The sequence below is a fragment of the Onychostruthus taczanowskii genome, unplaced genomic scaffold, assembly GCF_017590055.1.
Source record: "Onychostruthus taczanowskii isolate IOZ18803 unplaced genomic scaffold, ASM1759005v1 scaffold151, whole genome shotgun sequence".
NCBI classification, from domain to species: domain Eukaryota; kingdom Metazoa; phylum Chordata; class Aves; order Passeriformes; family Passeridae; genus Onychostruthus; species Onychostruthus taczanowskii.
The window spans coordinates 242,333-269,922 of record NW_024498697.1 but is presented as its reverse complement, the minus strand read 5'-3'; the positions used below and the strand labels follow the sequence as shown (position 1 = coordinate 269,922).

The 27,590-nt window shown below is 49.2% G+C and overlaps 2 protein-coding genes across 4 annotated transcripts in view; one reads left to right on the top strand and one right to left on the bottom strand.

The window, feature by feature from the left end:
- Positions 1-511: 511 nt before the first annotated feature.
- On the bottom strand, positions 512-18,647 carry MEIOC (meiosis specific with coiled-coil domain). Its single transcript, XM_041398976.1, has 9 exons — positions 18,642-18,647; positions 16,159-16,284; positions 11,459-11,616; positions 11,227-11,331; positions 8,001-9,840; positions 5,944-6,078; positions 3,721-3,901; positions 1,732-1,836; positions 512-546 (listed from the first exon to the last, which is right to left on the bottom strand). The coding sequence occupies exons 1-9, from the start codon at positions 18,645-18,647 to the stop codon at positions 512-514; spliced, it is 2,691 nt and encodes an 896-aa protein (XP_041254910.1).
- A 4,057-nt stretch (positions 18,648-22,704) lies between these two features.
- The window catches only part of NSF (N-ethylmaleimide sensitive factor, vesicle fusing ATPase), a 78,238-nt gene continuing 73,352 nt past the window's right edge, over positions 22,705-27,590 (top strand). For all 3 annotated transcript variants that reach the window (XM_041398958.1, XM_041398959.1, XM_041398960.1), the window contains exon 1: positions 22,705-22,759. In XM_041398958.1, the coding sequence (XP_041254892.1) occupies positions 22,748-22,759 (12 nt within the window). In that variant the 5' untranslated portion in view covers positions 22,705-22,747. The remainder of the gene's footprint in view (positions 22,760-27,590) is intronic.

Below are 27,590 nucleotides of genomic sequence, written 5' to 3'. Positions count from 1 at the left end.
TTCCCAGTGCAGAGGACAGAATTGCTGCATCAGCCTTCCCTGGCAGTGCAGAGCTTGGAGCTGAGACATTTGCAGGGAAGAAGCATTCCCTACTCTGGCTCCCTTGGCATGTCCAGTGTTATGGTCAGAGCTGTCTCCAGAGAGGCATTTCAGCATCCCCTTTGCTTTTCCTGAACACAGTCCATAACAGACCGAATGCTTCCCCCTGGTACCGGTTCAGGCTCGAGGAGCCTGGCCTGGAAACACACTTGCAGAACAGAAAGCTCTTCAACAAAAATGAATTTATTTCTTATAGACAACTCCAGTCAGCACAGTCAGTTTTGCTTTAACATCAACACAGCCTGGGTCAAACTGAACAACCCCCAGTGCAGTGGCTGTTAGGAAGCTGTGCTTGTTCTGCCCCTCTCACCCGGCAGCACTTCTCTGTCGTTGCCGTGATCACACCCCACCTTCTGCTGAGCCTTTCTCAGTCGTTTCTGCACATCATCTAATGACAATTTATCTAATGCCATCATCCCTTCTGCATATCAGCATTCCCAGCAGCAGGAAGGACAGAGCCATGTGGGTACCAGGGTGTGCAGGTATGGTCAGCTCAGTAACTTTAACCCACTGTTAAAGTGAGTTTCCCAGGGCCACTCTGTCCTGAGCACCAGCATTGGGTGCTGGTGAATCCATCACTCCTGCTCCTAAAGACTGAGAGCTGCAAGCAAACACCACTGCTGGGAGATGCCCAAATGCAGAAGGGAACTAAGAAGTCTAGAAGTTGACAATCAAATTTCAAACCAAACTAGTAACTTTAAGAAAATCCAAATTTCAGAACCTGGCACGACCCTTTCTGAAGTTAAATTAAAAACAACGCTCATTATTGAAGCTCCTTCACAGCTCTGCAGGACAATCCTGTCTGCCTGTCGTAGTTTGATTATGCTTAAATACTTTACAACAGTAGTTCATTTGTTCCCAAGAGCATTCCAAATATCTGAACACATTCACTAAATTCATGGTTTCACACAGCAATTATGCTCTACTGGTAATTTAGTGGCACCTGGTGCATATTGCCTTTCCCAAACATAGACTTTAAAATCTCAAATTCATAAATATTTGTATTTTAAATATCTAGTTTTACATGAATATTGGGTATTTCTAGCCTTTTTTCTTTCTGTTTCCAGGTTTTAGTTCAATAAGGAAACCATTTTACATCACAATCTGATCTGACACCAACCTCACACCCCGTCACACCACAGTCTTTAAGAATCATTATTTAAAAACCTATTTCCTAAAGCAAAACTAAAAGGAGTTATGGGGAGAGTTGGACACCAGGCTTCACCCGCAGGAGTTAAATAATATCTTGGCTGTTAATGAATTAGTCTGATTATTTTTTTAAGTTAACATTCACCAGTTTGGCTTTACAACATTCTGACCCTGCCCATCACGTTAACAGCTTAACCTGAGAGCCCTTAAGGCAAATCTCACTTCTCATCAAGATATAGCTTTAAATATGAACTTTAGCACTTGAAACTTTGAAGTAACTAAAGAGAACCAAAAATTACGAGGAATTCATGTCTCCTCTCTCATACACACTGCGGAGCAGGTCCGTGCACGGCCCCGGGGCTCCCTCTGTCCCCCCTTCCCTGGGCCCTCGCGGGGCCGCGGCCGCAGCCGGGGGGGTCTCGGCTCGTTTCTCTTCGGGCGCTGCCCCCTCCTGAGGAAGTCTCTCCCGAGCCCGTCTGCCAGCCGAGGGTTTGGGCAGGGTCATCTGGAAGGCACACCACAGCACGGTGCGGACCTTGCGCGTGGCCAGGCACAGGGCTCCGAGCGCCGCGGCCAGAGCCAGCACCACTGCAGAGGGAGGAAACGGCCCTTTAGTCCTGGAGCACTGCTGGGGCTGCTCTCGCCCCACACCGCCGGTCCCTGACCTTCTCTGTCCCTTTACAGGATTATAAAAGCTGGATCTGAATTTCTCTGCCCTCACACAGCGAGGCAGGTGTGCGGTTTTTAGGTTTTGAGTTTGTTACAGAAACTTCCTGCTGCAGCTGCACCCCGGGGCTGGGGTGCTCCATGTACACACACACATACACACACACACTAATGTCACCTGAGCCCTCCCCTTCTGGGTCACAGCGGGGTCCTTCACCTGTCCTGCCAAGAAATCCCTACCATGGGTGAAGGAACAGCTCGTTTGGGGCACTGGACTGAAGCACACAGGTCATGATCTGTGAATGGGTGTTGAACCACAGAGCTGTAAAGGCTCACCTGGGCTGTGATCCCGTTATCCTGGCACAGGCTGCCCAGAGAAGCTGTGGATGCCCACACCTGGAAGTGTCCCAAGGCCAGGTTGGACAGGGCTTGGAGCACCCTGGGGTAGTGGAAGGTGTCCCTGCCCATGGCAGGGGTGGAACTGGATGAGCTTTAAGGGCCCTTCCCACCCAAGCCATCCTGTGATTCTGTAATAAATGCTAATATTGGACCACATGAAATAGAAAGGTGTTGTGGAAAGCGGGCTGGGCAAGACCTGCTCCTGAACAAACCAGAACAGCTTTAGGCCTTTCCCTCAAGGTTTTGCCTGACAAATACAGTTACTGCATCCAATAATTTACTGTTCAAAAAAATCCTCCCCAACTGCTGCTCCAGGTTCAACACCCCAAGACAGCGATGGGAGGAAGAGGACCAAGCACCACCCCTCCAGGTAAGTAATCAGATCCCACTGTGCAGAGCCTCCTCTCCTCTCCTAGCAGCTGCACCAAGAACCTGGACCTCCAGGTCTGACAACTCCTTCCCAGACTACTCTGTTGCAAAGACAATTATTTTCATGGGCTTCCACACCCAAAAAAACCCCTTCACCTTAACAAGTCCCATAATCTTCAGTCAAGGTAAAGAGAAACAAGAATGACGGGGAACAAGTGAAAAGAAAGAATGCTGTAGTGTATCTTCTGAGGTAAACTTCAGCACTACAGAACTGCATGATGGGACACACCAAAGAAGTAGATTAATCCCTGTAATTCAGATGGAGAAACAACAGCAGAAGAGATCAGGAGATTTAGAAACATAAGACAGCTTCTGACACAAAGTAGGGAGGTCAGAGTGTCGCAGGGAACAGGAATTTACCCTGACTCCCATTTCAGAGACAAGGGAACCTGCTACTCTGCCTGTGCACTGGTGAAAGATTAAGCTATTTGGCTTATTTGGGACACCATGAAGACTGAAAACATTCTTCCCCTTGTATTTTTGTGCATCCATCCAAAATATGATTTGTAATTATGCCAGTCTAAGACAGAAGATGCTTGAAGAGGAAATCCATTTGTAACCTAAGGCCATTCAGTCACTCTGGGCAGATTCAGCATGGAGATACCAAGGAAGTTCTAGACAAAGCCAGAGCTGGAGGCTTCATAGGATGAGAAATATGAGGGACAGGGAGAAGCAAGAGGCAATAGCTTAGCAACACCTCCAATCCCTGAATGTGTTATCAAAAAAACTCACTAATTTTTATTCCTTGCTGGTTTATTAATTGAATGACCGCCTCTAAATTGATTTAACCTGTTTATCTCTAAAACCCAGTTTTAGTGTCTCCTCAAACCCTCATCCAAACCCCACCCAGTCTGCCTCTGACAAAGCTCTAACACTAAAAAGGAAGTCAAAACTTGAATTACAACCTCCCTCACTTATTTTTGCGAGAAGCATTCAACTTCCCAGCTACCTTATAAAGGTACGTAAGGCCAGCTGTACCTCTCTCATCCTGGCACCTGGGAGGGCCGTGCCGCTGCCGACTGGAAGCACTGACAATTTCATCCTTCCTGCGAGCCTGCACCACGTGGATCGACTCCAGCTGTTTATCCAGAGCAGTGGAGATGTTGGCGTGGAGCGGAGAACTGCGCAGGCGCTCCATCTTCCCCAGCAAAGTCACAACCTAATGAACAATGCACATCTTACAGGGCCTCACACTGTACTCGTCCATACTTACAGGGAAATTAACTAACTAGGGAGAACAGATTAATGATAATCATTACTTTCTTTTGAGAGCAGTTCATGAAGTTACAGCTGAAGCAGTTTTAAGTTCTTACCCGGGATTTGTTGACCTCCAAAGCCAAAGCTGTGGTACAGCAGGGTGTGCAAAGGACAACAGCAAAGCTACAACACCCCAGTAAGGACTCCCAGGTTACTGGTTAATACCAGATCTGTACGTCCCTGAACAAAAGGTGGTTTCAGAACAACATGCATTTTCCTGAATTCAGAGCACTGGGGTCCTCCCTTCTCACAGCACTGCTGCAATTTCTGGATGAAAACCCAGATGGGCCTCTTGTGCTGTACAGGGCAGCCTGGGCCAGCAGCAGTCACAGCTGCACTGGGAAAGGGAAAGCTGCTGTAGAACCATGTGTGGGCTGACTTTGGGATGAACACTCAACACTAAGGGAGCTGAAAACGAACATTCAGAAATAATTCAGGTTTGTTTAGTCCACTGAAAATGTGCATCTTTGTTGTCTTATCTTACACCAGTCACATCACTTGTGGGTTTCCCAGTGGTGAGTGACTCCTCAGCCACAGTCACATAATGCTGAGAACCTGGTTTCTGGTCTGCAGAAAAAGAGAAGCTAAAAATCCCTAAATGGGGATGTTCCTCGGGCCATGGCTACACTTAATGCCTTAAAGAAATGCACATGACTGTCACAAACATTTAACCGGATGCTCCAGCTATGAAGAGTTAATCCCAGATTCAGCCAACTCAGCTTCCACTCAAACCTTTGTACCAGGGTTCCTCTCTGGCCATCACTCTGATGTTAGAATCCAGGTTTAATAGTCCCACTCTGCTGTTGAGCATCCTTAAAACTACCTAACAAGGTACCTGACAAAGGTTTGAGGTTCTGTACCCTGAAGTTTGGTTCCTCAAATGGCAAGAGAGGCTTAAGCAGTGTTTTGGAGGCAGTTTTAAATTACCAGGACAAGGGCAGGCAAGCCTGCTAAACATGGAAACGAAGGCTGTTCTTTTGGGATTCACAGAGCAGGAGTTTTAGTACACTGAGCCCATCCGTGTCTTTCAGTCCATCCCTCAGCTGGATGGGCAGCACCAGGCAGGTCCTGCAGGCAGTGAGCAGGCACAGCTCCAGGGATTATTTCTCCTGTGTGAGGCAGGCAGGACAGGCTGCTGCTCCCCCCTGCTGCCCAGTGGCTGGCCCAGCACTGCTGCTGCCTCCAAACCCAGCATGTCCCAGAGCCCTTCCACCACACAGCCCTGGTAGGGGGGACAGGCTGGTTTCTGCTTCTCCTTGCCTGCAGCAGCAGCACCATGGCTCTGGTATCTGGGCCTCAGGAGGGCCCCAGCAGTCCCTCACCAGTGTGATGGCAGAGTTTTTGCTCCCTCTTCCCCAGCTGTCACCTCCCCAAGGACCCTGGGGCTGTCAGCAGCACTGTGGTTTGCCCACAGAGCTCAGCAGATGCCAGTCTCCCATGTCCTACTGGGTTAAAGGGCAAACTGGTAATAAACTCAGGCTGAAGGTGCATCAAATAATCATTCTGCATTAAAATATACCAGACCTAAGGAAATCTACATGTCATTATCTTCCAAACATTAACTAAACCTGGCTTTTCCCACAAATACTTCCTCCACCACATCCACAGTGGACATTTCCCTGCCAAGCTGCTCTGAATGCAGCACCCCTGAGAGCTGTGCACAGGCTCCAGGACTGGATGCTGCACCACGTGCACGCTCCTGCACCACGTCCTCCTGACACATGGGGATGTAACTGTGAGCCTCAGCCCCTCTGTGGCTCCCTGGAAACAGCACCCTGGAGCTGCAGAAGCTCTAAGAGGGACTGCTGAAATGCTATTCCCTGCACAGCAATGAAGAACAAAGCTATTTTGGGAAAAGCTGCTCTGATCATCTTACCTATCTCACACTGTACTCTAAGTTCTGTGGGATAAGTTCAATAGATTTTTTTTAGTCCTACAACTCACTCTGGCTTGTTCCCGTAGCTGATCCACAATTAAGCGATCAACCCTTGATGGATTTGATGTCAGCCTTGGAATTGGAATGTTGTTAGTACTGGAAACCTTCTTCCCTTGGAAATTCTTAGCAAGAGCTGATTCAGCCTGCAGGAAAACAAAAGAACAACTCCTTCAGAATGTACATGCAGAGCGTGCTTCATTACAGAAACAAGAAAAAATATCAGGTTCAATTTCTTCCCATCAGGGTTTTGCAGATTTTTAAAGGAGACAATGAGGATTCAGGCATTTGGGATTTAACCCTCTGGTGAGACAATCACCTGCTTTAAGTGAACAACTGCTTTACTCAAAGCAGTTCAACTAAAGCAATCGTGCCAACACACCGTGTTCCAGCAGTGCTATGTCTGCTCACTCTGACTACAGCCTGTACTGGTTTTGCCTGGAAATAAAATGGAGGCAAGTCAGAATTACAGGGAAAAAAAATGACCAAACAGATGTGGATCTCACACATAAAATTAAAATAAAACTGTTTCAGTCAGCAATTAACCTAATTTTTATACAGATTAAACTACAGCAAGATTTTTTTTCCTAAGCACAATGGTCCAGTGGAAGGTGTTCCTGCCTCTGGCAAGTGGGTGGAGCTGGGTGGTCTTTAAGGTCCCTTCCAAACCAAACCACTCCAGGATTCTAGATTTTATTTAGCCATCAGAAAACTATTTTGAAAACTATTTGCAAGATTCCAAGTTTCCATCTCTGTCATCCCCTTGTTATGTCACTCTAAAACACCCATAACAACACAGAATCAGCTAAAACTGATTTAAAACTGCAATTCTTGGATGGTTTCATAAGTGGACCACTACCAAGAAGAGCATGGAGTGCCAAGACAAGGGGGAATTGCTTCACACAGAGAGAGCAGCTTAGACTAGATATTAGAAATAAATTGTTCCCTGTGAGGGTGGAGAGGCCCTGGCACAAGTTTTCCAGAGAAGCTGTGGCTGCCTCATCCCAGGAAGTGTCCAAGGCCAGGTTGGATGGAGTTTGGAGCAGCCTGGGATAGGGGAAGGTGTCCCTGCCCATGGCAGGGGTGGGACTGAGGGATCTTTAAGGTCCCTCCCAGCCCAAAGCATTCTGGGATTCTGTGATAAAGCTGAATTCCTCCCACCATGGCTCCTGGCCATGCACATGCCAGCTTTTTCTCTCTTGCACCTTCCATGCACTCCAGACACCACCTGCCCTCCTTAAGCTGGGCTCACTCTTCCTCAGCCCCTCTATACAAAGCAACTACTGGCTTTTGTCAGGAAACACCACCAAAAGAATCCCCACATTACATCTTCTTGGAACTGGTTTCTTTGTAGGGACTAGCACAGGAGAACTCCCCAAGGCCCAACTATTGCCAGGTGATATTTGGCCCAGCTTCCCCCACAGACAATCCCAGGTATTGAAATTCAAACCCCATCTCAGCTGGTGAAATGAAGACAGGTTTTCCTACACACCAAAAAAGGCAACTGCTTTTAGCAGGGCTCCACCCAGCACTACCTGAGCCTTTTACTGCAAGTAAATGACCCTTCCCTCAGCCTCTGTTTCTGGGGGAGGAAAAAAAAGAACTCCTTCAAATACACCTTAGGTTTAAACCTTCAGGGGAACAGGAGGTAGGAATTCAGTATAGCTTCTAAAAAATGGAATTGAAAGAATTAAAGTTTAGTTTAAATTCAAAACATATTTACTGGATTTGCTTTCAAAGTTCCAGAGGCACTGTATTTATTGTATTAATAAAAAAGATATAGCACATCTTTGTTCCTCATGAACACACCTTCCCCAGCCCTGCGACTGGAAAACCCCTGAATTCCTGCTTTTAGTGCAAGGCTCCATACAACATTAGCTATGCATCCAGCCAGGCTACAAATCTCCTTATCTTTCACTTTCTATCCCAAAACAAACTTGCAACTTTGAAGTCCCATCAAGCATTTCAACTTCTCACAGCAGAACTACCCATCATCTGTGACTCCAATGAACAGGACGAGATAGATCTACAACAAATCTGTAATATTTTTCTAGTTTGGTTTCCTTACCTTCTTTCTTTCTTTCTCCAAAGCTCTCCACTGCTCATAACACTCTTCCAGTCTCACATGCAGCTCGCTGGCAGGCCCACTGCGACTTTTAACTTGCTTTTGAAATCCAAATGCTGACACAAAACCAGAAAGGGCATTGTCACCATACATCTTCTCTGTGAAGCAGGGGTAGAGGCGTTTGAGATCATCCTGGGAGAACAAGGTGTGAGGCTCCACCAGAGGCACCACGGAGCGGCCCAAGAGGTGAGCAGATCTCATGGGGAAGGTGCTGGGGCCCAGCTGCCGGTTCCGCCTGAAGTCACCCACCACGCAGTTGGGAATGCCTGGAGCCTGCAGGCAGCTCCCAGCAGCAATGGCACTGGTGTCCCCGTTCCCTGCCCCGAGATGCAGCTGCCCCTGAGACTCCAGTAACTCCTGGTACATGTCCTGAAACACCCCATCTGCCTGGTTCTGCCCTTCCAGGTCACGGTGCTCGCTCTGCGGCTTCAGCTGGAAACGCTGTTTGTTCAGATTGTCAATGATCCCCAACTGCTGAGCCAAGTAACTGTCACAGAATCCATTTGGCTGCTTCAACTTCTTCTCACTGAGGTACTCGATGAGGTTCTCTTCTCCACCCCTAACCAGGGCTTCCATGCATGCAGCTGCCCGAGCTCGCTCTGCAGTGCTGTAGCCGAAGTCAAGGCTGGAGAGGAATGGGTTGTCTTGACAGTACTTGTGAAGTAAATTACTATTTAAAGGCAAATTTGAAGATGGCAACTGAAAAACATCATTAGAATGACGAGAGCTTTTTGGAAATGCAGGTGACTGATTATTCAGTTTCAACAAAGGACTTGGATTCTGGAAGGGGCCAGAAGCCGTGGGCTTGGTTTGGATGTTCATCCACCCTGGCCTGGCGCTAGAGCCTGCTGAGGGGACTGCTGCACTGGGCAACAGCGGGAGTGATTTATAGAATTCAGGATTCTGAAGATCGGCCTTGGAAAACTGCTGCTTTTCCACACCATTATTCCCTGGACAAGCTGCAAAAGATTTTAGTCCATATTCAAATTTTTGCCCAAAATCAGTGCCGAAGGAAGATTCGCTTGCAAATTGTTTTTCTGATACAAGTCCTACAGACTTGGGAAATGTAAAGTCGTGCTGATCTGAAATTGTATCTTCAAATTTTTTCTGAGTTCCTGATTTAACTTGAAATAATTTAGCATAGGGCTCTGCATCCAGAGATGGTGCCTCAGGGGTTCCATTCACCAGCTTTCTATTTTCTTGGAGGCTACAACTGGTGCCCTTGTTGGGCTTTGCTTTACCAGCATGAGAATACTCAGTGTATCGGGTAAAATCTGTGCTCTCATTGTATCTGTGACACTGTGGAAGGAATGTTTCTGCCCGCTTTGGGTGCACCTGTGCATCTGCTCCTTTGGCACACACCTTCTCCCTTCCATAAGGATAAGCATCGGCTCCTGAGTCTTTGATTGCTTCTGAGTACCCAGCCTGGGCTGCAAAGGTGTTTTTCAGGTAGGGGTAGTTCTGATATACAGGTGTTGTCTTCACACTCTCATTAGCCTGCAAGCTGCAGCCATTGGCACGATCACTCCTGGCAGAGTACAAGCTCTGCTCTTCCAGGTCCACGCCGGCAAAGCCGCGGTAACAATCGTCTGCTTTCTGCTGTGCCACCAGAGTGGGACTCTGCAGGAAGTGCTTGTCAGCAGCAGGGAGGGACTCACTGCCATAGAAACCCTGCTGGGGCACTGCTCCAACCACTGTCCTCCTGGCTTCTGGCAACAGGTCGTGGTGCTCCATTCTGCTTGTGTTCACTGGCCACACTGACTTCAGGGTAGGAGGGCAACTCCTTGAAAAACAAGAAACACATGGTTAGACACCGATCTGTGCTGCTGCTCTTCATTCCTAAACACAAAACAAGGTTTAAGAAACGAATTATTCTCAAATAATTTCTCTCAAATGATTCCTAGATGTCTGACTTCAACTTCTACCCACTCCTGGCATCCTCAGTTTCCCATACCTAGCTGAGAAAACTGATTCTCCTTACCTAAACACACCACCACAGCTCAGGAGCTGTGGACAGGCCTTCAAGCTGCAAGGGATGTGTACACATCAAACCCTGGTCTGTCAGTCCTGTCCATCATCACCAAAATACTCCTGGTTCAGCACCAACTTCAGGCACCCAGACTACCCTCAGTCTTCTAAAGCCATGTCCCAGCACTCCAGAGAAAATGATTCTCTCTCACCTCACTTGTGCACTGCTTCCTGCAGGTAAAGCCAGAGGCAGCATCTCAGCACACCTCATTTCTTTCCACTAACCAGTATGAATGAACATAGGACCATCAACCCCTGACTGCCAAGAGAACTGTAAACAGACTAAGTAAAGGGGAAATTGTTCCTGGAAGCCATTGCAGGCCAGGTTTGGGAGTAGTGAACCAGCTCTGCTTGTCCATAGCAAAGGAATTAATGAGTTGTCTCATGATATCAAGACCAACTCTGAAGTTTTCCCCGATTTCAGCCCCATAACTCAGCACACATAGAGAAATCACTGGAATTGTTTGGGAAGACAGAAAGGAAAAGCAGTGCCTGGCTTGGGAACCTGAGGACTGGGCTCCCTGTCTTGTCTTTTAGACCTGGAAAAGACAGAGAGCTCTCTAAGTATCATGGGGATGCTGGAGCTGCCCCCTTCAGTTCATGTTGTTATGACTATGTAATTGCCTCTTCTTGTGCAGGAATAGAGGCAAAATAAACCTGACATTTAGAAACACAAATATTGCTTAGGTAGCACTAACAGCAAGAAACATTAATTTTGCATGGAATTTTCTCCTGCCAGTTCAGACAAATGTGAAGGAGTCTGTGCTTTTTGTATTTTTTCTGTGAATTGATATTAATTAAGAAAGAAACCTAAAGTCTGAATTCAGCCTTGATTAAAATAAAAAAACAAACCAAAGCATACATCCAGGGGATTCATCTGAATACAGCATGTCCACAACACTTGTTAAGATCTTATTAAAAAAATGCCAATTAACAAGTTCTGTAAATACCAGAGAGCCAAAAGCTGCCATGCAATGCAGCTTTGGGAAAAGCATCCAAGTATCCCAAGCAAAATGTTCAAAGATGAGGGAAAGGGAGAGAAAGCTCACAGAGCAGGGGGCCTGGCCAGCAGCAGATGGAGCTGACTCAGGAGCAGAGTGAGATCAGAGAGGAGAGTTTCTGTCACCTGCACCTCACTCACCCCTCAGCAAAGCACGGCTGTGGCTTGTCTTGTTCCTCCAAGATGTTTGACACAAGTCCATATAAATCAGTTTCACTGCCATAATCATTCCTTTCGGGCTGAATCCTGAAAACCAACTGTGTATTAATAAAAATAACTCCTTCATTCAAAGTACTTCCTATGTTAAATTAAACAGAAAAATATAATCCATCTACTACAACACACACACACACTCCCTGTCAAGGATGACTACCTGGACTTCAGGTTAATCTGAGGAGCAGCAGGCTGCTTGGTGTCATCGGTACACGTAGACCAAGGGGGGTACAAAAGGGAAGGGTCCATGGGTGCAGAGTACTCTGATGTTGAAAGGGAAGAACTGTAGGCCTGAGGTAACTCCACATTTTCTTCATTCTGCATTTAATGTACAATAAAAGCATTTGTTTAACATGAAACACATCAAACTGTCGTTTTGTCATTCTACATGGTTGTAACTGAGTTCACTCTTGGAGCAACCAGCACACGAGAAATAAGCAAGCCACCCACTTGGAATATAACTTATTTCAGGCCATGTTAATGTCTTTAAGCAGAATTCTCAGAATTCTTAAGGGAGCTCCCTGTCCCTTCCCTTGCCCTCTGTTGCAGATGGAAGCTGATCATATCTTCTCACTTTTCACCCCTCTTGAGCACAAACAGATGCTCTCAGGTATGCTAAACTAGTGTTGCTTAAGACTTATGGGAAGCTTTCATATTTTACATCCTGCCTGGCAATTGTTTAAGAAGAAGCTGCTAGAGCTGCACAGCACAACTTCTTTGTCACTCAGCCTTGGTTTCTGCGTGTCCCGAGCTGACCTTTGCTGGAAACTGAGTAGGGGACACCTCCCCAACCACCCAGAGACCCCCCAAAAAGGCCCAGGCAGGCATTGTAACAAGTATTGGTACTGGACTTGTAAAATGCTTTCTTCTATCCCACCAGACACCAAAGTCAGGAGCTGTTTGCATTTGAATGGGAGAATCCACCAATGACTCAATTATGCTGGACCTTACCAGAGGGATTTAAGAACAAGGTTCTGGAAAGAACAGGATTTAAGAACAAGGTTTTTGGAAAACAATGTAAAACTCTGTACTCTTGGGACTGGAATGGGAGGCATCACAAAAAGTATAGTGAAGAAATACGAACCATAGTGTGCATCCACAGATCCAGCATCAGCCTCCCCCAGGACAAGCCAAAAAAGGAACACACCAGGAAATGACTGGCAAATAGACTTCTCTCATTGCCATGGCAGAATGGGTATCAATACTTATTGGTAATAGCTGATACATTTCCTGGGGGCCTGAAGCTCTTCCCTGCCAAGCCAACCAGGCTGAGGAGTTAGGTGAGGTACTACTGAAAGAGATCATTCCTAGGCACACGATACCTACAGGTGTGTCAGCAAACCGTCCTGGTTCTGGCCAGGACAGGGTTAATTTTTGCAGTAGCTGGAAAGGGGACCCAGAAGTTACTCTGTACCACCCAATCTCATTGCCTGGGGTGGGGGAAAGGGGCTCTTTCCCAGGGAGAAGGGGATTCTTCCAGTTGAGAAAATGTGCTGGAGGGAGCCATCCAGTATTACTGGAAAGTTTTCCATGTGAATCCTTCCCTGTACCCTTCCCCACTGGTGCTGTTGCTGTTACCTTCCCTTTTCTTGTCTCACAGCTGCTCCCAGTAAACTGTTCTTAGCTCAGCCTGGGATCTTTGCCTTTTGTGCCTCCAATTCTCCTCCACTGTGCCACAGCAGGGAGGGGAAGGGGAGAGCAGGGGAGATCAGTGTGTGGTTTGGAGAAATGAACTGGGTGCCATTCCCAAACCAGGACAGCCTTAACTGGCACCCAACAAACGTGAGACACGAAGGGTTGGGTTAACAACAGATCTGCCCAGAGCAGACTGGAAACAAATCTGATCCAAGCATTTGTTGTAGTGGGTATGGAGCACCAGGCGCTGGGGAAGCTGACCAGTTCAGTGGACTGTTAAAAACCACACTGGAAACAGTGGGCAGCAGGACCTTCAAACACTGGGATCTACATTTAGTGAAGGTCACCTGGTCACTGAACACCTGAGGCTACACCAATGCAGCTGGCCCTGACATCAAAACCTCCACGTATCATAGAAGGAATAAAGGAAAAAACAAAGAGGCCTGAGATGCTGCCACCAGCACTACTGAGGATCAGAATAACACCTAGATCCAGAGATAAACTCAGTCCTTTTGAAATCTGTACAGGAGACCTTATCAGATAGTCTCTTACAAACCACATTCTGTGAGTATGGGGCCATGAACACTTGTGTAATTACGTTATCTCCCCAAGGAGAGTTTTGTCCTCTATCAACAAGCACTTTCACTGCAGAAATCTAATTTATCTGGACCTTCCTGTTCATGACATCCAGGTGAGAGATTGGGTCTGAGACCAGGGAACAATGAGGCACCACAGGAACACAGGAAAGGACCATACCAGGTTCATTTCACAACACACACAACTGTGAAACTCCAAGGACTACAGCAGTGGAAGCACCATTCAGGACTGAAGAAAACTACAGGACCAGGTAGGTGAGAAAGCACCTCCTCTGGACCTTTGGGACTACAAAAGTTAAAAAGTAACTTCATGAACTGTGCCTGGGAAGAAGGCCTGTCTTACACAGAACTGGAATGCCCTCAAGGGGTAGTAGCAATTCCAACTGCAGTAATTATTTTAGACAAACACAATTGCACAGACCAGGATTGCAAAGACAGTGCCAGATGTCAAACTTGCTATAATGTTGGTAAAATTTTACACTGGTTAGGATTCTTACTGTGACATGTTTCCCTGAATTGCCTTAACCTTTTTGAATATGACACTTACATATGTAATCCTTTTGTTCTTTCTTGTCCAGTCAAAGACAGTAACAGGAAACCAATTGTACAATGGTTTAAGGAGGATGGAACACAATTAAATTATTAATCAATGTTACAATAGATGGGAATCTGACAACATACACTCTCTAAAATTTCCTTTGATGCATAAGGAGGATGAAGGTAAACATCATTGCTGAGGTACAGGAGATAAAGTAGTAGCAGAAGGCTACAAGTAATGGTAAAAGGAAACCCCTGACCATTAACACCTCCCAAAGCATCTCAAATCTGGGAAATCAGTCTGTATGTAATTAAGGAAGCAGGGAAACAACATTGACTATTTAGTATTGACTGTACTTAAAACTATAGTATATAATATTCATGCTGTTATTGCTCTAGACCTGATCAATAGTGGAACCACAAGGCATCCAACAGGACACAGAGCATGGACCCATTAAGAAGGAAACAGATGACAAACCACAGGTGTCAGCACCTGTAGGAAATAGAATTGAAATTCAAGATTTCTGCCTAGATATGGAACAGAACATCTGCAATTTTGAAATTCCACCAGTAATTAATATAAAAATGATACCCAGATACATGAGCAGAAGGTGGGTATGCTTTAGTACTCATTGGGAAGACACAGAAATAGATAACTAATTAAATCACATTCTTATTTTTGTGTTTGTAAACTTACCCAGCTCAGAGATTCTAACTACTCAAGTCTCAGTAGCTTCCTTTAAACTAATAAGAAAACCCCTATATCTTAATTTCAACTGTACAAGCTAGCCCTATGGGTAGGAGCCTTATGCTAGCATAGAAATTGCTACAATGTAAAAATTTGCAAAGGCAGTTAAAAGCAGCTAAAAACAATAGCAGAAACGCTTTCTTACATGACACTAAAGAGACCCATCAGGTGATGGAATGAGCAAAGAAAGGTGGAGATCACAGGTGGGATGTTTTATTTTATTTAAGGCTGCACAAGCTCAGCGACTGCATTAGGCAGGCAGGAACTATGGATTAGACAGGTAGGTTTATGCAAAGTTTAGTGTCTAAATTCTCTCACTTTTCACTCCTTGGTGTGCTTGGTTTGGGGAAACTTCCCCTGGTACCATGCACAGAATAAACAACATCTCCTTTCTCAACCCGACCCTTCCTCTACACTTAGAGAGTTGTTAAAACCATGCTAGCAATGGTTTTAACAATGCTAGCCTAAAACACCTGCTCCACTTCCTGCTGATTGACCCCTGCCAGGCGTTAGGAATTACATCCCCTTTCTCCCCATCATTACAGAGTGTTAAAGTACTGAAAAAAACTTACAGCCAACTGATTTCTTGAGGAAAGGCATTATATCCTGATTAAGTGAAAAGGAACATCTTTACCTTTGTCTTATCTGATTGGTTGAGACACAATAGACCTTCTTAGCTCTCAGTAAGTGAAACAATAAATGGTGTTTTTGCAGGGTTAAATATAAAAGATTCACAATACACTCCTTTGTGGAGCAGAGTAGTCTGACAAAATAACAAGTCCTGGATGGAAGAAGCAGCAAGTCCACCTCGAAGGTACTGAGAATGAATTTTCATTTGAGTCTTTTACCTCAGTGAAAGTTTATGGCTATGAAAGGCAAAAATTCCAAGAGAGAGCTGACATATTTAGCTCCTGTCCTGGCACTTTCTGCTGATCAGACTAAGAACTGGTTCATACAAACTCTTGGATTACAGAAATATCTGAGGCAATAGTTAAGGTTCTCTTTTTTTCCCACTTTCCAGTTTTCCTAAAAGAGTTGTTTGCTCCCCACTCTGCATACAATGGTTTATGCCAACAGAAGAACAATTACTGTGAACATTTCACCAGAACAATGGTGAAATACCATTTTAACAAACATCCCCTACAGCTTCATCAGTGACTGCATTAGAAAAGCCATTGTCCCCTCCGATGAAAGTTACAACAATGAAGATTTACTACATTATATCAAACACTGATTTATGTTCACCAGTGCAAGCAACCGCTTCAGAAACACCTTCTGACCATTTTGTTCACAAGCAACCCAAACTCTTACAGAACTATAAAAATAATCAATAACCAACCAAACCTGTGATTTGTAGCAGCCATAGAGCGAGGCAGAGCCCGGCAGGGCGGTGCTGAACACGTCCGTGGGCCTCCCGCCCGCTTCCGCACTGCCCCAGCAGCGGCCGCCGCCTCGGAACGCCACGTTGGGCTGCGGGGACAGGGAAAGGACAGGGACATCAGGACACACCGAATGGCATGGGGGGCTGAGGGGACAGGGACATCAGGACACACCGAATGGCATGGGGGGCTGAGGGGACAGGGACATCAGGACACACCGAATGGCATGGGGGGCTGAGGGGACAGGGACATCAGGACACACCGAATGGCATGGGGGGCTGAGGGGACAGGGACATCAGGACACACCGAATGGCATGGGGGGCTGAGGGGACAGGGACATCAGGACACACCGAATGGCATGGGGGGCTGAGGGGACAGGGACATCAGGACACACCGAATGGCATGGGGGGCTGAGGGGACAGGGACATCAGGACACACCGAATGGCATGGGGGGCTGAGGGGACAGGGACATCAGGACACACCGAATGGCATGGGGGGCTGAGGGGACAGGGACATCAGGACACACCGAATGGCATGGGGGGCTGAGGGGACAGGGACATCAGGACACACCGAATGGCATGGGGGGCTGAGGGGACAGGGACATCAGGACACACCGAATGGCATGGGGGGCTGAGGGGACAGGGACATCAGGACACACCGAATGGCATGGGGGGCTGAGGGGACAGGGACATCAGGACACACCGAATGGCATGGGGGGCTGAGGGGACAGGGACATCAGGACACACCGAATGGCATGGGGGGCTGAGGGGACAGGGACATCAGGACACACCGAATGGCATGGGGGGCTGAGGGGACAGGGACATCAGGACACACCGAATGGCATGGGGGGCTGCGGGGACCGGGAAAGGACAGGGACATCAGGACACACAGAATGGCACGGGGGGCTGCGGAGACAGAAGGACAGGGACATCAGACCACAGAACAAAGAGGGGCTGAGGGGACAGGAAAAGGACAGGGACATCAGTACACACGGAACAGCACATGGGGCTACAGGGACATCATTCCACACAGCCATAATTACATAAAGACACACAATTCTAAACAGAGCTGGCAGTTATGAATTGTATACCAAAGTTAACTTCTTTAACACTTCTAATTTACTGCTGGATTCTGTTCCATCTGAGTTTTCAAGGATGTGGCTCTATATATGGATGTAAAACACTTTGCTATTTACCCTGAAGGAGAAGCTGGACCTGCCAAAGCACTAGAAACTCCAAAGGTGTTCAGAGACAGAGGAGGTGCAGATCAAGAGGAAATATGCACTCTCCCTGTTTACACCACCTGAGCTTCCCCACATCAGAGCCACCACAGGGAGACATCAAACACAGAAGAATGCTCACAGAATCATGGCGTGGTTTGGAAGAGACCTTAAAGCTCATCCAGTTCCAACCCCTGCCATGGGCAGGGAACCCTTCCTTCAACAGCAGTAGAGAAGTTACTCAATAGCCTTCACACATTCCTGGACACCTCTTGCCCTTCCACCACTGCTCCCAAACTGTTTAAGTTACATGATGGCATGGATGGGCATTTCCAGTTGTCAGGAGCTGGAAATTTCCTACCATACACAGGAAATCTGCTCCATTCTGTAACTATGGGAGAAACAACTCCAACTAGAGGGACACCCCTCCAAGTGCCAGAAATCACAGGCCAGCAGGAGCAAGGAGTGAGAGCAAACAAAAACCGAGGGCTCTTCTCTTCTCCCAAGGGTGAGGCACACAAGGAAAAGCTGAACTGGCTAGCTAAAACCCCCTTTAGCCAACAAATAAAAAAGTGAAGTTATCGGCATATTACCATAGCAGCTCATTTGGAATGATGAATAAATTCAGAAAAGCCAAAGTTTCCCAGAGTCAGGTTCTGAATAAGCTCTGCTCTGTAGAAACACACCCTTCTGCAGCCCCCAAGTGATCTTCATTGTAGCTCACACCACTGTTATGCCCTGGTATTTTTGGTGTTTTTCTGGCACGTTTTCCAAGTAAGTGAGCACACTGAGTTACTGTAGAGCTCGGCTCTATGTCCTGAGCTTATTGAGCCATATTTTCTCCTCAGAGATTGCCATTAACAGGGACACCTGACACTGCGATCCCACAGAACAAAGGCAAACTTATAATGCCAGAGACGGCCCTAAGACACCCCCAAACCCACACTTTCTTCCTTTTTCCACAAACAGGTATTTTTCAGGATGCTGAGGGGTATTTTCCCCACAGGCCTGAACTCCGTGTCTCACACCTGCTCCCACACGGGAGGGCGCCGGATCCCGGAGGGGGCAGCGGGGCTCGGACACCCACCGGGGTCGGGCCTCGGTGCCTCCTCAGCGCCCAGAGGGTCAAGCCCAAAACAGCCGCGGAGGCCCGCCGGGTGTGCGCCGGGCGGAGGCGCACAGCGAACCCCGGTCCCCATCTCGGTCCCTGGCCCGCTCCCGTCCCTCACCTCCATGGCTCCGGGCCGGTCTCGGCGCGGGCCCGCGCGGGGCGGCCTGAGGCGAGTTCCGGCCGTTGTCCTCGCGCCGGCCCAACGGCCGCCCCACCCCGCGCGCCTCCGCCCATTGGCCAGCGCCTGAGGCGCTCGTCCAATCAGCGCCCGCGCGGCCGCCTCGCACCTCCCCGCGCAACGTGAGCGGCTCTGTTGGCCATGCGGTGACAGCCGCCCGGCGAGCAAAGCGCTGCGCCGCGATTGGCCCCGCCCGCCGGGGCGCAGCCAATGGGAAAACAGCTCGCTCGTGCCTCCCGCCAATGAGCGGCCGCGAAGGCGCTGCTCGCCCGGAGACAGTGCCCCGAGCGCCCCCTGGGCCCTGTCACCCCCGGACCCTGTAATCCCCGGACCCCGTTATTCCTCCGGACCCTGTCACACCCCCACCCCAAGCTTGTCACCCCATCCCCTGAGCCTGTAACCCCTGAGCCTGTCATCCCTCCGGACCCTGTCACTCCCACTCACACCTCATCATTGCCCGGGCCCTGTCACCCCTCCCAGCCCGATAAGGATTCCCTTCAGGGCCGGGCCTGAGCTGCGGGATGGGCTCTGGAGCCGCCCGAGGCCTTTGCACAGCAAAGGGCCCGGGGACATGTGGCCCAGGCAGGGGAATGCCACCCAGGACACAGCAGGAGCTGGTGTCCCCAGACTCTGCACACACCTGTAAGGGTATACAAACCAAGGATTTCCTCAGTTTCAGGTGTTATTTTGCCATTTAATTATTGCACCAAGATTAGATAATCTGGATTGAGAGGGCTGAGACTCTGCTGTGGGCAGCCTGGCGTGACTCTGAGTGTGGGGGCTGCAGAGGGGCTTTGGTGCCAGCTCAGGTGGGGACAGTGACTCCCAGAGTGGCTCCGGATGGTTGGACAGCCCTTCCATGGCAGCCCTGACCAGTGCCAGCTATCTCCTCAGTGCTGCTCGTCTCTCACAGGAGCAAGAGGAACCCTCTGTCAGCCCTCACTGGTGACACAGCTGTCCCCAAGTGCCTGTGGCAGGGTCTGCACCCTGCTGAGGTGTCCCAGAGCCCCAGGGCTGCTGGGTGGAAGAGAAGCCGCGAGGGAGGTGGTGGCAGGGGAGCTGGGACAAGCAGGGGGTCACAGCCTGTGTTTGTTTATACTTTTCATTGTTGCTGCTGGTTTGGATACTCTGCCAGCACATGACTGTCACTGCTCCCCATGAAAAGGACTAAGAAAAACCCACAAACTCTCAAGCCACACCCAACTTGTTTTTACTTCTAAAGATACTTTGTTTTGCGCTCTTCAAGCTGTTTTTAAGGCACCTGGAGACAGCATTTTTTTGCTGCCACCGCTATCTGGGCCACTCAGGGCAGTAAGTGCCCACAGAAGCAGATGTTATTTTATGAATCTTGGTCTTTTGTGCTGCCATACATCTCTCACTTCCTCAGTGTGTGCTGCCAGCCCACAGGATCATGGGGAGTGTGGTATTCACATGCCCTCTGAACAGAGAGAAGTTGTGAGTGAGTGTGAGTGCGAGGCAGATTCAGTTTAGATGCAATGTATATAGTATAGAATAATAAAGTAATTATTTAGCCTTCTGATGATGGAATCAGATGCATCATTTTCTCTCTCTCTCACACGTTGGAGTCGCCCTTGATTTTCAATAGGGGAAGGCAGCCAGGTCTGCCCAGCCCCTTCCTAAAGCCACCGAGGGACTGCAGACACAGATGTTCTGTCTGCTGGAAGCCAGAGGATTCACTCCAGGAGATCAGGGGGTCATCAGTGAAGGTCTTGGTTCCAGGGTGTGCCCCAAACCCACAGAGGTGTGGGGCAGGGATTTGGGGCTGGCTCAGGAGCAGCCCGGTGTGGGCTGTGCTCCCCCTTAGTCCTGGATCTGCAAAAGAGTCAGTGTGATCTTTGTGCTTGGTTTGGGGGAGCTTTGCTCTGTTTTTCTCCCTCTTTTGAAATGGTGAAAAGTGGGGAAGCATGGCCACTGCCTCAGTGTTCCCCTCAGCCATTCCCTACAAATTAATATGTTGCATTTCCTGCATTCCTTGCTGCAAGAGACTCCCTTAAGGCCACAGAGCAGAGATCTGGGAAGCTGAGAGCAGTGAGAATCCCCCCAAAACCCATCACTGAGCCAGAGCTCACTGCTGGGCTGAGCCTCCTGCCCGGGCACCTTTCCAGCTGCGCAGGACAAAGGTGTCAGCACTGTCACCTGCTGGGGTCTGGCCACCCTGAAGCACAGGGCTTGTTTGCAATATTTAACAACCACTTCCCAGGGTGGTGATTTCTGCCAGGGACAGTGAGAGTGCTCAGCTGCAGGCAGGGGCAGCAGGCTCTCACTGCAGGAAACCGAATCCTTGCACTGCTGGGATCAGCCCACGGCACATTTAGGCACTGACCCCATTTCTTCTGCCCCTCACTGAGGCACATCCAAGTCTGCGGCACTGTCCACTCTGGCCAGTCTGCAGGAAACCGAATCCTTGCACTGCTGGGATCAGCCCACGGCACATTTAGGCACTGACCCCATTTCTTCTGCCCCTCACTGAGGCACATCCACGTCCACTCTGGCCAGCGTGGTGAATTCTCCTTGGTGCCAGTTTTCCATGGATCTGGCAATGCCTCTGGATGCCAGCTGACTCGTACCTCTTCAAGGCAGTAACCAGCAGTTACAATTTATTATTTATTAATATTTTATGATGCTGTCAAAGCCCACGCAGGAAGCTGCTGGGACAGGCTGCTAATGCGTTAAAGCTCCCAGGATGTCTGGGTTGGCTTTGCAGACACCACTGAGCTTTGGGTTGTGGTGTTTGCCATCACCTCCCTCAAAACACAAATCTCGGAGCACAGCTGGGATTTCATCTCTGGCTGAACATCACACAGGGGGAAGAGCTCTGGGAAGAAGCCATTGTCACCTCTCAGCACCGCTCCTCCAGTGTCTCTGCTTCTCCAGAGCAAAGCACAGTTTCCAGTGAATCCCATAGGGATCCTCATCCCAAAGCCTGGCTGGAAGCTCCCGGTGCTCGGACAGGACCCGGCTGTGGGAGCAGAGCTGCAGCCGTGAGCAACGGGCTGGGGATGGGCTGGAGGAGCCCTGAGCCCCGTGGGGACAGCCACGGCCGGCTGTGACACCTGCGAGGGGCTGGGTGGCAGCTCTGAGCTCCCACTGCCGCCTCTGGGGCTCACACACCCGGGATTGTATCAAATACAAACAACCACCAGTGCCAGAGAGAGGGAATCCCGTCAGGGAAAGTTAAACCATTAGGTGTCATCGAAGGAGACCACGATGCCTGGTTTACAGCAGCTGCTGTGCAGCCTCTTCAGAGCAGGAACAGAATCAAAGCCAGATTAAAAATGAAATGAAAAGAAATAAAAATAAGTTAAAACAGAATTAAATTTTTAAAAATTATGTACAATTAAAAAATTAAATTAGTATAATAATTTATTATATATATAAATATAGCATCATATATTATGTTATAATATACAATATTATGTAAAAAATGATATTATATAACATATAATAATATATATAATTATGTTATAACGTACAATATGCTATACAATACAGAATGTAAATATTATCATTAATCTATCAATAATTATACAAAACTACGAATAATTATTATAAACAATATTAATTAATCAAAACCACATCAAAACAGAATGAAATAATTTAAATAGTGACAGCACGGGTTGCGTGGCGGCTCGGCCCCGTTCACCCTCACACCACGGCGCTCGGCCCATCCCTCTACGGGCCGGGACCGGAACCGGGACCGATCCCACACTCGGACCGCCGGCAGTACCGGGACCTCCCGGAACCCTTGGCCCCGCCCACCCTGTCCCACCGACCAATCCCCACAGCTCTCCCGATGACTGACAGCAGAACGTCCTGCCCCTTACCGCCAGGCATATGGGCGGGGCCTTCCGTGACGCACCCCTCCGTGCTTTGAGCGGCGGGCAGAGCGACCAATGGAAAGACGGAGTCGCGCAGGGGGCGTAGCCTCCTCACCACAGAGGCCCCGCCCCGGCGCGCCGCGGCGCCTGCGCTGCACCGCCCCCTGGCGGCCGCGGGGAGGGCCTGTCAGTCGGCGCTGCGGCAACATGGCGGGGCGGGTAAGTGGGGGGGACACGGACCGGCCGCTATCGCCCATCCCCTGCCCCCTCCTCCGCTCCTGCTCCTCCCTGCGCCACCGCGGCTTGGCGAGCTTCTCGCAGCCCCGCTGCCAGGAGGCCGTTCAGCCCTGGGGGGGTACCCCGGCAGCACTGTGAGGCTGTGGTGACCCCCTCACAGCCAGGGGTGTGGGGGCTCCTGACGGTCCTGTGAGGCTGTGGGGACCCCCCAGTGGTGTGGGGGGCTGGCGGTGACCCCTCTCCCGATGTTCCCCGGGCCTTTCGGGAGGCTGAGGTGGCCTCTTGGTGATGTGGCATGTAGGACAGGACTGGGGTTCCTTCAGGAGCCGGGGCAAGGGTGACTCGTCTCCCCGTGGGGCAGGATTTTAGGGTCCCCCAGGGGTGCTGTGGGACCCGGGTGGCCCCTTGGCAATGTGGGGTGTGGGACAGGACTGGGGGTTCCCTCAGGAGCAGGGTGACCCCTCTCCGTGTGGCTGTGAGGCAGCATTTAGGGTTCCCTAAGGGTGCCGTGGGGTTTCAGTGGCCTTGTGGGGTGCCGAGCTGGATTTTGGGGTTTCCTGGGGGTGCTCAGAGCCTGTGGTGACCCCTTGGTGCTGTGGGATGAGCGTAGGGCTCCCTCAGTGGTTGGGGTGCTGCCTCTCCCTGTGGAGGGGGCAGGATTGTGGGGTCCCCTGAGGGGGCAGTGAAGCCCAGGGGTGTCTCGGTGCTGCTGTCAGGATTTAGGGTGCCCGGGGTGCTGTGAAGCTCTGGTGACCCCTTTTCCTGTGAGCAGGGACCTTTAGGGATGCTGTGACAGGGGGTGATCCCTTGGTGCTCTGGGATGTGGGGCAGAATTTTGGGATTCTCTGAGGGGCCTGTGTGGGTCTGGGGTGCCCCTGTCTCCATGGGGTGTGCAGCAAAATTTTAGGGTCCCCTAAAGGTGCTGTGAGGCTCTGGTGACCCCTTGGTGCCGTGGGATACGAGGAGATTTTCTCCTGTGGGAACCAGCCAGATGCTGTTTTATAATGTGGGTTCACCTTTTGTTATGTGGAAACACATTAAGGGTTGTGCAGTGATTTTATTCTGTATTAATTAAAAAAATAAAAAAAAATAATCCCTTATTAGTGATAGATCACATCAGCAAGTGGCCAGAAAGGCTTTAAAATGTGAAGGAACAGCCTTTGCTGTGAAATGCCTTCTTGTGGTGCCTGCACATCCCCTCTTTTTCAGGTGTCCAGGTGCTGCAGGATGTGTTTGGATTGCTCTGCTCTTTGCCAGGAGCTCAGTCATGCTTTGCTGGGTATCAGCCTGGGAAAGTCACATTTTTCATTCATGCTTGCCTCTGGCTGGAATCTTGTCTCTAGGCCAAGTCATTCAGTGGTTGAAATGCTGGGGAATTGGTTTTCCAAGTGCTTTTTGCACTTTGCTGGGCTGCTGGATGCAGGGCAGCTGGTGCAGTGCTGTGGTGCAGAGCTGGGGTGAGGGATGTGGCCCCGTGACATGCTGTGCATCACAGGTGCTCCACTGCCACCCCTAAATGTGCTGAGTAATTGAGAAAAACCCCATGTTTCGTGGTCTGTCTCTTGTTAAGGGCTTTTCCTCTGCTCCAGATTCCTGGTCTCACCTTCCTCCTTGCACCTTCTTTTCTTCATCTCACCCAGGGAAATCTGTGAGCCTTGACTGGTTCTTTTCAGCATTCTGTTGCCCAGAGCAGGAGCCCAGTGCTCTGGTCGGTGGTGAGATAATTTTACCCACTCTGGACGTGGTTCTGAGACTCCTGGGCCTAACCCAAGCTGGCTGCAGTGCTCCTGCCTCCTGAGCCCTCCCAGCTGTGTCCTCAGGGAACAGCCTGGTGCATGCTGAGTGCAGGGATTGGTGCCTGGGGCTGTGGGGAGGAAGAAGAAGGATCAACCTCAACTTTATTCTTCTGCTTTGAGCTTTTCTGCTACTAAAAAATGGGAGACAAATGTGCCTTTATTTGACCAGCTTGGGAGCCTGGTGAAGGAAAGGGGGATTTGTGTGAATTTAAAGGAAAGATTGATGCTTGGCTGCCTCCTAATCTGGCAGTTGGATAAGTGATGCTCTCCTTGGGTTATCAGGAAGCTTCTCAGAATTCAGTGTTTTCATGATTTGCCTACAAATGCAGTTGTTGCAGCATTATCAGGTTGTTTAATGCTGCAGCTCCTTCAGCTGAGTGTTCCATCTCGCTCTCCAGTGATGCTCTCCTTGGGTTATCAGGAAGCTTCTCAGAATTCAGTGTTTTCATGATTTGCCTACAAATGCAGTTGTTGCAGCATTATCAGGTTGTTTAACGCTGCAGAGAGAATCCTTCAGCTGAGTGTTCCATCTCCCTCTCCAAGCTGGGTCTGATCCTTCAAATGCTTTCCGTGTGAGCTACCAAGGGAGCTGCCTGCTCCTTGCAGCTGGCCCGTGGGCCAGCAGCAGTGCTGGGGAGGCTGAGGAGCGGGGAGAGCAGGCAGCAGCACCCTGGGGCTGCAACCCAGAGCTGTGTCGGGGTAAACACGGAACAGTTGGTGGGAGGATGGAGGTGTGTGATAGCTCCAGGCACAGCAGGTGAGCTGATGCTGGAACACAGGTGCTGTTCTGTTGTCAGCGTTTTTAACAGGTGCTTCAACCTGCAAGGTGGGAAGAGGAGCTTCAGTGACTCCTCCTGCCCTGCAAATCTGTTCTGCAGTGCCATTTAGAGCTTAATCTCTTTTGCTGGACTGGTGGGATTCGATTTGTGCAGTACATTCTCACAGGGAGAAATGATTGGCTGTCCTGATGTACCAGAGAGACAAAATATTTAAACTTCTAGTAACATTTTGAATAATTCAGGTGAATGATAAGCCAAATCTGATTAATTGTGTGATGCTCTTTCAGGTGTGTTACTCTGCTCCCCTAATTGCACTGGGTCTCTCTGTGGCAAGGAAGAGATGGTGATTAGCAGTGATTGAAGTTTACAGGAAAAACAGTTTATGATGATTAGAAATAATGGCTGTTTCTGTAATAATTTATTCTGTATCTCTGCATGGGGATCATTAGGCACGCAGGCAGAGCAGTGAGGCATCTGCAGGAGAGGGAACGGGGGAAGCTGCTGTGTCTGCAGCTGGTTATGGACCTCTTGTACCAAGTGGACCCCTGGAAGTTCTCTGGGGCTGTCTGTAACTAATTGATTTGAACTACATCAGGAATTAGTTCCCAAAGGCATCTAGAAAGGCCAGGTGATTTCTGTGCCTTGTTCCAGTGAGTGGATCCAGCACAAGCTGCATTCCTGCCTGTGTCTGCACAGGCTGGAGAGCTCCATGGGGCTGGGGTGGGGCAGGGGGCAGCTGGGTCAGTGCTGCTGCCTCCTCTGACACCCTGTGTGTGTGCAGGGTGCTCTTGTGGATCCCTCAGCAGAGACACTGCTGTGGTTTTCTCTAAGGAATATGGGATTTGTAATAGATGAACTTGTGTAACAGTTAATGGTTAGAAATAATGGTTGTTTTAGGGGGTGTCCCTGGTGTAACACACCCATTTTTGTTCCTCTGGTGTTTGGGGCTGCTTTGGGGCAGTGCTGCCTTTAGCCCAGTGAGAGCAGGCTCTGCACTGTTGGCTCCTCAGAAGAGATTGCCTTTGTGTTGGGTTGGAAATGGTTTTGGATTCACTCAGGTGGTGTCTGACCCTGCAGAGTGGTGCTGCCACTCCTCTCGAGAGCCTGAGACTGAGCACAGGGTCCTGCTGGCATCTGGTGGCACCAGGTGCAGGATCCAGAGGTGCAGCAGGAGTGGGAAGGTGGTGAAGGACAGACTGAGGCCCTTGGTGCTCTGCTGCCAAAGGCAGTGCTGGCCTGACCCTGCTCTCTTCTGCTTCCTGCAGCCAGCACAGAATCCCAGGATGGTTTGGGTCAGAAAGGACCTTAAACCCACCCAGTTCCACCCCTGCCATGGCAGGGACACCTTCCACTGTCCCAGGCTGCTCCAGCCTGGCCTTGGGCACTGCCAGGGATCCAGGGGCAGCCTCAGCTGCTCTGGGCACCCTGTGCCAGGGCCTGCCCATCCTCACAGGGAAGAATTCCTAACATTTAATGTATATAATATACCTGGAACAGCACTAGACAATTAATAACATTTGGCTTATTATTTGCTTGAATTATTTAAAAATACTTAAAATGCAGACAATGTGGTTTTAGGTTGGATGGTTTGGTAGGGACCTTGAAATAGTGGGGGCTGGGCTTTACGTTGATGGGTTAAAGCTGTAAGGTGATTTCTGATAACATATGGAACCAGCCTTCAGAGATGCAGGGGTTGTCAGGCAACTAAAGAAAGGTTTATGAATCAACTTAGCTCCTTCTTGCAGCCTGCTACTGTTCCTGCTATCGTCACTTAGTTTTTTTTAGTCTTTCCTAGTGTGCAATATGAAGAAATGGGTTTTTAGCAATGTTTCAGGGAAATGGGAGAAAACTCTGTCTGAATCTCTGTTTCTGTAGTCACTTCTGCAACCTTGTAACTGTCTTGTGAAATCATCACAAATCAGCTTGTGGCCTGCTTTCATGACTTCTGCCTTGCTGAATTATTTAAAATAAAGTCACATAATTTGTTAAAAGCTCTACAATTATTTAGAATAAGATTCTGAAGACCATCTGAATGTTTGTGGGCATATCTGGCCCTGTCATCTTTGATTAATTTGCTGCTTGGCTCAGTGTTGCAGAAGCTGTGTGTCCTAAGCTTGTGCTTAAAAAGTCATTGCCAAAGGGAGATGTCAGTGCTGCCTCTCCATCTCCAGTTTTTGGGGTGCTGGTATGTCACACTTATTATGTGGACCTGCCAGAATAATTAAACTGAGGTAATAA